The 10,227-nt window shown below is 44.9% G+C and overlaps 2 protein-coding genes across 6 annotated transcripts; both read left to right on the forward strand.

The window, feature by feature from the left end:
* Positions 1-317: 317 nt before the first annotated feature.
* LOC112606582 (heterogeneous nuclear ribonucleoprotein A1-like) lies at positions 318-1,505 on the forward strand. The gene has a single exon (XM_025357220.1). It carries the CDS (start codon positions 318-320, stop codon positions 1,278-1,280), a length of 963 nt encoding a protein of 320 aa, XP_025213005.1. The 3' UTR covers positions 1,281-1,505.
* A 3,051-nt stretch (positions 1,506-4,556) lies between these two features.
* On the forward strand, positions 4,557-9,957 carry FOLR2 (folate receptor beta). 5 transcript variants are annotated; one of them, XM_025357221.1, is made up of 5 exons: positions 4,557-4,713; positions 6,598-6,771; positions 8,893-9,081; positions 9,199-9,334; positions 9,493-9,957. In XM_025357221.1, exons 1-5 carry the CDS (start codon positions 4,687-4,689, stop codon positions 9,783-9,785), a joined length of 819 nt encoding a protein of 272 aa, XP_025213006.1. In that variant the 5' UTR covers positions 4,557-4,686; the 3' UTR covers positions 9,786-9,957. The 5 variants fall into 5 exon arrangements, with proteins under 5 accessions (XP_025213006.1, XP_025213010.1, XP_025213008.1 ...); XM_025357225.1 differs by having other exon boundaries at positions 9,556-9,957; XM_025357223.1 differs by having other exon boundaries at positions 4,569-4,713; positions 6,610-6,771.
* Positions 9,958-10,227: the final 270 nt, after the last annotated feature.

Consider the following 10,227-nt stretch of genomic DNA (forward strand, 5'->3'; position numbering starts at 1 on the left):
AGGAGGCGGAGCTTGCAGTGAGCTGAGATCCGGCCACTGCACTCCAGCCTGGGCAAGAAAGCCAGACTCCGCCTCAAAAAAAAAAAAAAGAAAATACAAAAATCAATTGTATTTTTATACACTAGCAGTGAACAATTATGAAAATGAATTTAAGAATATGATTCCATTCATAATAGTATAAAAAGAATAAAATATGTAGGAATAAGTTTAACAAAAGTAAAAGTTACAAGTAATAGACTTGTAACTATAAAACATTGTTGACTGCCTGTGGACGCTGCCGAAGAAGCATCGTGAAAGTCTCTCTTCTCCCTGCCATCATGTCTAAGTCAGAGTCTCCTAAAGAACCCGAACAGCTGAGGAAACTCTTCATTCGAGGGATGAGCTTTGAAACAACTGATGAGAGCCTGAGGAGCCATTTTGAGCAATGGAAAACACTCACAGACTGTGTGGTAATGAGAGATCCAAACACCAAGCGTTCCAGGGGCTTTGGGTTTGTCACATATACCACTGTGGAGGAGGTGGACGCAGCTATAAATGCAAGGCCACACAAGGTGGACGGAAGAGTTGTGGAACCAAAGAGAGCTGTCTCAAGAGAAGATTCTCAAAGACCAGGTGCCCACTTCACTGTGAAAAAGACATTTGTTGGCAGCATTAAAGAAGACACGGAAGAACATCACCTAAGAGATTATTTTGACCAGTATGGGAAAATTGAAGTGATTGAAATCATGACTGACCGAGGCAGTGGCAAGAAAAGGGGCTTTGCCTTTGTAACCTTTGATGACCATGACTCCGTGGATAAGACTGTCATTCAGAAATACCATACTGTGAATGGCCACAACTGTGAAGTTAGGAAAGCCCTGTCAAAGCAAGAGATGGCTCGTGCTTCATCCAGCCAAAGAGGTCGAAGTGGTTCTGGAAACTTTGGTGGTGGTCGTGGAGGTGGTTTCGGTGGGAATGACAACTTTGGTTGTGGAGGAAACTTCAATGGTTGTGGTGGCTTTGGTGGCAGCCGTGGTGGTGGTGGATATGGTGGCAGTGGGGATGGCTATAATGGATTTGGTAATGATGGAAGCAATTTTGGAGGTGGTGGAAGCTACAATGATTTTGGCAATTGCAACAATCAGTCTTCAAATTTTGGACCCATGAAGGGAGGAAATTTTGGAGGCAGAAGCTCTGGCCCCTATGGCGGTGGAGGCCAATACTTTGCAAAACCACAAAACCAAGTTGGCTATGGCGGTTCCAGCAGCAGCAGTGGCTACGGCAGTGGCAGAAGATTTTAATTAGGAAACAAAGCTTAGCAGGAGAGGAGAGCCAGAGAAGTGACAGGGAAGCTACAGGTTACAACAGATTTGTGAACTCAGCCAAGCACAGTGGTGGCAGGGCCTAGCTGCTACAAAGAAGACATGTTTTAGACAAATACTCATGTGTATGGGCAAAAAAATTGAGGACTGCATTTGTGACTAATTGTATAACAGGTTATTTTAGTTTCTGTTCTGTGGAAAGTGTAAAGCATTCCAACAAAGGATTTTAATGTAGATTTTTGTTTTTTGCACCCATGCTGTTGATTGCTAAATGTAATAGTCTGATCGTGACACTGAATAAATGTCTTTTAAAAAAAAAATTGTTGAAAGACATTAAAAACCTAAATACATAGAAACAAATATCGTGTTCATCAGTCAGAATACCTAATATTGTTAACATGGCAATACTCCCCCAAACTGATCTACAGATTCAACTCAAGACCTGTCAAAAATCCCAGCTGTCTTTTTTGTAGAAATTGACAACCTGGGCTGGGCGCGGTGGCTCAAGCCTGTAATCCCAGCACTTTGGGAGGCCGAGACGGGCGGATCACGAGGCCAGGAGATCCAGACCATCCTGGCTAACACGGTGAAACCCCGTCTCTACTAAAAAATACAAAAAAACTAGCCAGGCGAGGTGGTGGGTACCTGTAGTCCCAGCCACTCGGGAGGCTGAAGCAGGAGAATGACGGGAATGCAGGAGGCGGAGCTTGCAGTGAGCTGAGATCTCGCCACTGCACTCCAACCTGGGCGACAGAGTGAGAGGCCGTCTCAAAAACAAACAAAAAAAATAAATTGACAACCTGATTCTAAAATTCATATGGACATGAAAGAGATCCAAAATAGCCAAAGCAATCTTGAAAAAGAAAAAAATTGAAGAAATAACACTTTTCACTTTCACAACTTGCTACAAATCTACAATAATCAAGACAGCATGGTAGTGGCATAAGGAGAGACATACATCAGTGGAATTGAACTGAGAGTCCAGGTTTTTGACAAGGGTATTAAAACATGGGGAAAAGAATAGTCTTCAACAAATGGTGCTGGGACACAACTGGATATTCATATGCAAAAAAAAAAAAAAAAAAGTTGGACCTTTATCTTACAGCTTTACACAGGTGTAATACATTTGTATAAACACATTTTTATACAATATTAAAAGCAACTCAAAATAGATCCATGACTTAAATAAACATAAAAGCAAAAATGATGAAAGCCTTTGAAGAAAATCTAGGCAAAGAGTTTCACGACATTGAATTAGACAATGAGTTATTGAATATGACACCAATAGCACAGGAAACAAAAATAAAAATAGGTAACTGGACTACATCAAAATTAAAAACTTCTGTCCATCAAAGGATAATCAACAGGCAACATACAGAATGGGAGAAAATATTTGCAAATCATATACCTGATAAAGGGTAAATCCAGAATACGTAAAAGAGTACTACAACTCAACAAAAAGAAAACCCACTTTTAAAAATAGGCAAAGGACTTGAATAGACATTTCTCCAAAGAAAATATACAAATGGCTAACAAGCATGGGAAAAGATGCTCAATATCACTAATCATTAGAGAAATGTAAATCAAAGTCACAATGAGATATCACCTCACACTCAATATAATGGCTACTATAAACCCAAAACTCCCAAAACAGAAAATAAGTGTTGGTGAGGATGTGGAGAAATTGGAACCTTTGTGCACTGCTGATGGAAATGTAAAATGGTGTGGCCACTATGGAAAACAGTGAGGCAGCTGTTCAAAAATTAAATATAAAATTACTATATAATCCAGCAATTTCACTTCTGAATATGTACCAAAAAGAATTGAAAGAAAGGTCTTAAAGACATATTTAGATGCCCATTTTCATAGCAGTATTCTTCATGATAGCCAAGAAGTGGAAGCAACCTAAAGGTCCATTGATAGATGAATAAATAAAGAAAATGTGGTACATACATATAATGAAATATTACCCAGCCTTAAAAAGGAATTAAATTCTGATGCGCCTCACAACATGGACAAATCTTAGGGACATTATGCTTAGAGAAATAAGCCGATCACAAAAAGACAAATATTGGGTGATTCCACTTAGACAAGGAACTTACTTATAGTACAGTAGTCCACATCACAGAGACAGAAAGTAGAATGGTGGTTGGCAGGGGCTGGGGAAAGGGAAAATGGGGAATTGTTTAATGAATATAGAGTCTCAGTTTTGCAGGATGAAAAAGTTTCCAAGATTGATTGCAAACAGTATGAATTGCAAATCTATTTAACATTGCTGAACTGTACTGTTAGAAATGGTTAAGATGGCACATTGTATGTCATGTGTGTTTTTAGCACAGTTTTAAAAAGGCCATCGAAAATTGCTTAATTATGTTTTCAGAAATGCCAGATGGTAATATATTGCTGTTTAACAGATTTGAGACAATTTTAATTTTTCTGTAACCCTTGACTTCTATACCTCAACTTCTTCTTTTTTTTTTTTTTTTAATTTGAGATGAAGTCTCACTCTGTCACCCAGGCCGCAGTGCAGTGGTATGATCTCAGCTCACTGCAACCTCTGCCTCCAGGGTTCAAACAATTCTTGTGCCTCAGCCTCCCAAGTAGCTGGGATTACAGGCACATGCACAGCACCATGCCCCACTAATTTTTGTATTTTTAGTAGAGACAGGGTTTTACCATGTTGGCCAGGGTGGTCTCGAACTTCTGACCTCAAGGGATCTGCCCGCCTCAGCCCCCCAAAGTGCTGGGATTACTGACGTGAGCCACTGTGCCCGGCCTATACCTCAGCTTCTACCTATGTCCACCTAGCTGCCCGTAAATTAACCCGATAGCTGTCACTTAAGCCTATTCAGTATGTGCCAGGTTTTTCCCTATACAATTCTGAACAATTTTCTAGTGAGCAAACTGAAGCACAGTAAGGTCCAGTGACTTTTCCCAAGGTTGTGCAAGAGATGGAGCTCTCACTGGGTCCCATTGGCCTGACCCTAAAGCCTGGGTTCGTCTCCACCAGACCTTATCTCCATCGAGCTGGCCTTATCCTAAGAACCACTTGGAGTACCTACAAAATCCAGATGCCCCCTGGTGATGAGCAATTCTCTAGATTTTGATGAAAGTTGAATGTGTGAATGCTGGAATGAGTAAATTAACAAGTAAGGAGATGAATGCAAAGAGGAATGACTAAATGGACAGACTTAGGGAGCCTAGAAGGGGGTGGGGCCTGGAAGGGAAGGAAGAGAGGAAGGAGAATAGCTAAGTCGGGAGATTTCACTCTGTGCTTACCAGAGTGCATTGTCTACCCTGTACTGAAGACAGAAGCTGTGGGGACAGCCTAGGGGCCTGGATCTATTACCCACTTAGAGAGGGGCCAACTCAGACACAGCCGTGTATGCTCCCAGCAGCAATGGAGGTTCAGGTAAGATGCCCAAAGGAGGGAAGGTTGACAAGGCCAGTGGAGAGACTTGGAGGGTTTGTGCAGAGGGGAGGAATACACCTTTCTTTCTGTATTGTATTGTATTGTATTGTATTGTATTGTATTGTATTGTATTGTATTGTATTGTATTGTATTGTATTGTATTGTATTTTTTGAGGTGGAGTCTCACTCTGTCACCCAGGCTGGCATGCAGTGGTGCAATCTTGGCTCACTGCAACCTCTGCCTTCCAGGTTCAAGAGACTCTCCTGCCTAAGCCTCCCGAGTAGTGGGGTTTACAGGCACCTGCCACCATGCCTGGCTAATTTTTGTATTTTTAGTAGAGACGGGGTTTCGTCATGTTGGTCAGGCTGGTCTCGAACTCTTGACCTCGTGATCTGCCTGCCTCGGCCTCCCAAAGTGTTGGGATTACAGGCACGAGCCACCATGCCTGGCCACATCTTTCTTTAGTAAGATCACGCTGGCTCCTGTGGGGAAGGCAACTTGAAGGGGAAGAAATTGGAAGAGGGAAGACTTGACACTAAATGTAGAGTCATGGGCAGTAAGTTTTTGGAGGGACCTTTACCATAGAGGGAGAGGAAGCAGTCTCCATTACCCACTCTGTAGTGACAGAGCCCAAAGGAACAGCTCTGTAATGACTGGAGGTGGGGACAAGGGCAGCAATGAACAGAGGAGGTGAGGGCTGCTCCTGTTGTTGAGTGCCTTCCAGGATACCAAGTGCTGGTCGGGCTGCTCCAACATGGGAAACTTTCATGTTGTCTCTCAGATCTAAGGGGCTCTCTGCATTTTTAAAAAATTTATTTTTAATTTTTTAAACTTCGATCGTTTCACAGGTGATTTTGGTTACATAAATAAGTTCTTTAGTGGTGATTTCTGAGATTTTAGTGCACCCGCCACCGGAGCAGCGTACACTGTACTCAATATGTGGTCTTTTCCTCACCCCCTCCTCACCTTGCCCCACCCCCAGTCTATATCATTCTCATCTGCATTTGTGTTTTGAGAGGTAAAGTGAGGTCTGCTGCATTAGCCCAGAGACAGCTGAGGAAGCTGGAAAGGAAAATGGCTTTCAGAGAAAAGGGAAGGAAAAAATCTGAGGAAGCAAAACTACTTAAAAACACTGCTCTTGGCCGGGCGCGGTGGCTCAAGCCTGTAATCCCAGCACTTTGGGAGGCCGAGACGGGTGGATCACGAGGTCAGAAGATCGAGACCATCCTGGCGAACACGGTGAAACCCCGTCTCTACTAAAAAATACAAAAAAAAAAAAAACTAGCCGGGCGAGATGGCGGGCGCCTGTAGTCCCAGTTGCTTGGGAGGCTGAGGCAGGAGAATGGCGTAAACCCGGGAGGCGGAGCTTGCAGTGAGCTGAGATCCGGCCACTGCACTCCAGCCCGGGCGACAGAGCGAGACTCCGTCTCAAAAAAAAAAAAAAAAAAAAAAAAAACACTGCTCTTTCCATTTCTGCATCATTTAACCAAACACCATCCTGTGGGTTCTGTCACTTGATCCTCATGCTGATCTGAGAACTCGGCAGAGCTGGGTCACTGCCTTCCCCAGGGCTAACCTGGTTTCTAAGCTGGCACAAGACCCCAGGTGATCCAGCATCTAACCACAGAGCCCTTGCTGGACAGACATTATGTGTCCCTGGCTCTGTTCAGGGAAGCAGGGCATAGGCCTGAAGAATTTAATTACTTGTCATAGATAAAGCCTAGAGAAAAGATGAGGGCACAAAGTATCTCCTCCAAATTGGGAAGACTTCCCCAGGGTTCAACTCACTAATGCCAGTTCTCCTGAGCCCTTAAAGCCTGGGGGCGAGGGAGCCCTCCCAGCCTGGAGCCCTTTCCCCTCAGGATTTGGTTTCCCTACTCTAGCTCCCCCTGCAGGGACAGAGAGACATGGCCTGGAAATGGATGCCACTTCTGCTGCTTCTGGTCTGGGTAGCCACCATGTGCAGTGCCCAGGACAGGAGTGATCTCCTCAATGTCTGTATGGATGCCAAGCACCACAAGACAAAGCCAGGTCCTGAGGACAAGCTGCATGACCAAGTATGGCTGGAGTGTGCCTCTACTAAGGAGGGGGATGGTTCTAACAGGGAGGAGAAAGTCAGGATGGTGGGAGAGGGATTGAGGGGTCAGATACCTCCACACCCTGAATTTTTGCTATGGGAGAAGATGAAGGTGGAGTAGGAAGAGTAGAGAGGTGATTTTAGGGGGGCCCTCCCCAGAGGTGGATACCATGTTGGCAATGATATTGAGTCGTCATTCGATGGGCACCTGCCAATTGTCATGTGTTTTTTGTATAAAATTTCATATTCCCAGGGGTTCTTTGATGTAGGTAGATGATATTCTCCACATTACACAAGTAAGTGAAAATGAGGCTCACAAAAGCACATAGGCCCACAAAGGAGCTGGACAGGAATGGCCCCTGTGGAGGGGTAGGAATATGACTGGGTTAGGCTCCTCCTTTGGTGGGCGACAGACTAGGGAAGCTCTGGCTTTTCCCACCCTCACTAAGTGCCAGTTCCATGGAGTGCCAAGGGAGAAGAGGAGGAGGCCCTTCTGGCTGTAATTTGAGGCACAGGGGCTAGACATTCACACAGTCTATATACATGTATGCCAGTGGATTGCAACCCTATTAGATTCAATGTCTCCCTTTTATGACAGATTTTTTTTAGATTATTTTTTCTATCCTGCAATGAAATTCAAAGAACCTATTTATATGCATAATTTTTGCAAATATCAACATAATGCTCTGTAATATAAAGGAGAAACACACAGAAAGTAACTTGTAATAAAATAATACGTATTTCAATATGTCAGTTCTCTGGTATGACTACATTAGAAGGCATTAGGAAATAGCACATGCTTGCTTTTGTCATAAAATCATTATGAATGGGGAGCTACAAATGAAGATTGATACAGGTATATTCTATTGGTGACTTAAACATTCTAAGATACTATAATATAAGCAATGTTGCTGTTGATGTCATACTTTTCTAAAATAGTGAATAATTCTAGTAAAACAAAACACATAGTACAACCTTCTATTTCATGGTATTTGCAGTCCTGGAAAACCCAGTCTAGATTATAATCTTGTGAGAATATGATGTGCCTCTATGTAAGATAGAGATAGATTTAAAAAGTAGGGCTTTTGCTTACTTTTTTTTTTTTTTTTTGAGAAGGAGTCTCACTCTGTCACCCAGGCTGGAGTGCAATGGTGTGATCTCAGCTCACTGCAACCTCTGCCTCCAGGGTTCTAGTGATTCTCCTGCCTCAGCCTCCCAAGTAGCTGGGACTACAGGCACCCGCCACCATGCCTGGCTAATTTTTTTGTATTTTTACCAGAGATGAAGTTTCACCATGTTGGCCAGGTTGGTCTCAAACTCCTGACCTCAGGAACCTGCCTCGGCCTCCCAAAGTGCTGGGATTACAGCCACGAGCCACCACGCCCAGCCTGGCTTTTGCTTACTTTTTCCAGCAAATATTTTCATGGGCCTACTATGTGTCTGGCACTGGCCTAGCCACTGGGGACACAGATCTTACTACATGCTAAGAAGAATAAATGTATTCAAACTCCATTACTGCATGGCTCACTCCCTCTCTTCCTTTGCTCAAAATGTCACCTATCAATGAGGCGTTTCCTAACCTATTTAAAATTTCAGCAATTCCACATTACCATTTCCTGCTCTAACTTTTCCCATATCATTTATCATATCCCGACATACTATATATACATATATATATTTAGTTTCTTACTGTCTGTCTCCTCTGACCAGAATGAAAATTCCATGAACACATATTTCTGTCTGATTTGTTCTCTTCTGTATTTCCAGCATCTATAAGCATGACTGGCATAAAGAAGGTGCTCAATAATTTTTAAATGAGTATGTGAAAGAACTTTTTATGAAGTGTTACGTGCCTCATAAATGACAGCTATTACTTTCAAGACAGGGTTTCCCTGGGCTCCCACAGTCCCCTGATCACATGGTTGTAATTGTGTTTCCTCCAAGAAAGGGGTTCCTGGAGGCCTGGGACAGAGGGTCCATCACAGTCAGTGTTCCCAGGGCAACCTGCTTAGGGCAGAGGAGTAAGAACCAAATGGGGGAGAGACAGGAGGTGGCAGGAGGAGGAGGGTATGGCACTTAGTCCTGTGTCTTCCCCACCCAGTGCAGTCCCTGGAAGAAGAATGCCTGCTGCACGGCCAACACCAGCCAGGAGCTGCACAAGGACACCTCCCGCCTGTACAACTTTAACTGGGACCACTGTGGTAAGATGGAGCCCGCCTGCAAGCGCCACTTTATCCAGGACACCTGTCTCTATGAGTGCTCACCCAACCTGGGGCCCTGGATCCGGCAGGTAGCGTGTCTCCCCCCGACCCACCCCAGCAGACTGCCATCCCCCTCCATCACTTCAAGGTGATGGCTGCCAGCAGGCCTGGCTGAGTGGAGCCCTGCCTCCCCACTTCCCAACCAGGTGAATCAGAGCTGGCGCAAAGAACGCTTCCTGGATGTGCCCTTATGCAAAGAGGACTGTCAGCGCTGGTGGGAGGATTGTCACACCTCCCACACCTGCAAGAGTAACTGGCACAGAGGATGGGACTGGACCTCAGGTGAGGGCGATTGAGGTGGGGTTAGGAAAAAGGAGATTGAGGTGGGGTTTGGAAGATCCTCCAGGATTTGGGGTGGGGTGAAGATTTCTGGGGGTGGCAAGAAGTGAGCTTTGGGCCCAGGGGCTGAATGTCGGTGTCCACCATGTCTCTCCCTGAAGGAGTTAACAAGTGCCCAGCTGGGGCCCTTTGCCTCACCTTTGAGTCCTACTTCCCCACTCCAGTCGCCCTTTGTGAGGGCCTCTGGAGTCACTCATACAAGGTCAGCAACTACAGCCGAGGGAGCGGCCGCTGCATCCAGATGTGGTTTGACTCAGCCCAGGGCAACCCCAATGAGGAAGTGGCGAGGTTCTATGCTGCAGTCATGCATGTAAATGCTGGCGAGATGCTTCATGGGATTGGGGGTCTCCTGCTCAGCCTGGCCCTGATGCTGCAACTCTGGCTCCTTGGCTGAGTTCAGTTCTCCCAGACTACCTGCCCTCAGCTTGGATAACCAGGCTGGGCTCAGCTCAGCTCCCACAAAAGACAGCGTCCTAAGCATGCTTCTATAAGTCGCCTAACCCTCTGTTACCCGGTCAGTCACTGCTTCATGGTGGGGCCAACAGTCATTTCTAATAAACAGACTGACACATCCATGTCTGTGGAATTATTTTGGTTGTGAGTTTGTAGGGGGGCGGGTGGGAGACAGATTCTATGGCTTCTGGATTCCTTCAAATTAGAGCAACTAGACTTGTGTTTGAATCCCAGCTCTGCTACTTACTTTGTGAAAATGAAACACTTTGCTTCACTGCTCTAAACCTTTGTTTCCTCCCAGATATAAAGAGGATAATAGTCCTGCCCTCAGGCTTGTGAAATATAGAGGAGCTGTTGCCTAGAAAGCCCATGAGCCCGGTGTC

The sequence above is a fragment of the Theropithecus gelada genome, chromosome 14 (assembly GCF_003255815.1).
Source record: "Theropithecus gelada isolate Dixy chromosome 14, Tgel_1.0, whole genome shotgun sequence".
Taxonomy (NCBI): Eukaryota; Metazoa; Chordata; class Mammalia; order Primates; family Cercopithecidae; genus Theropithecus; species Theropithecus gelada.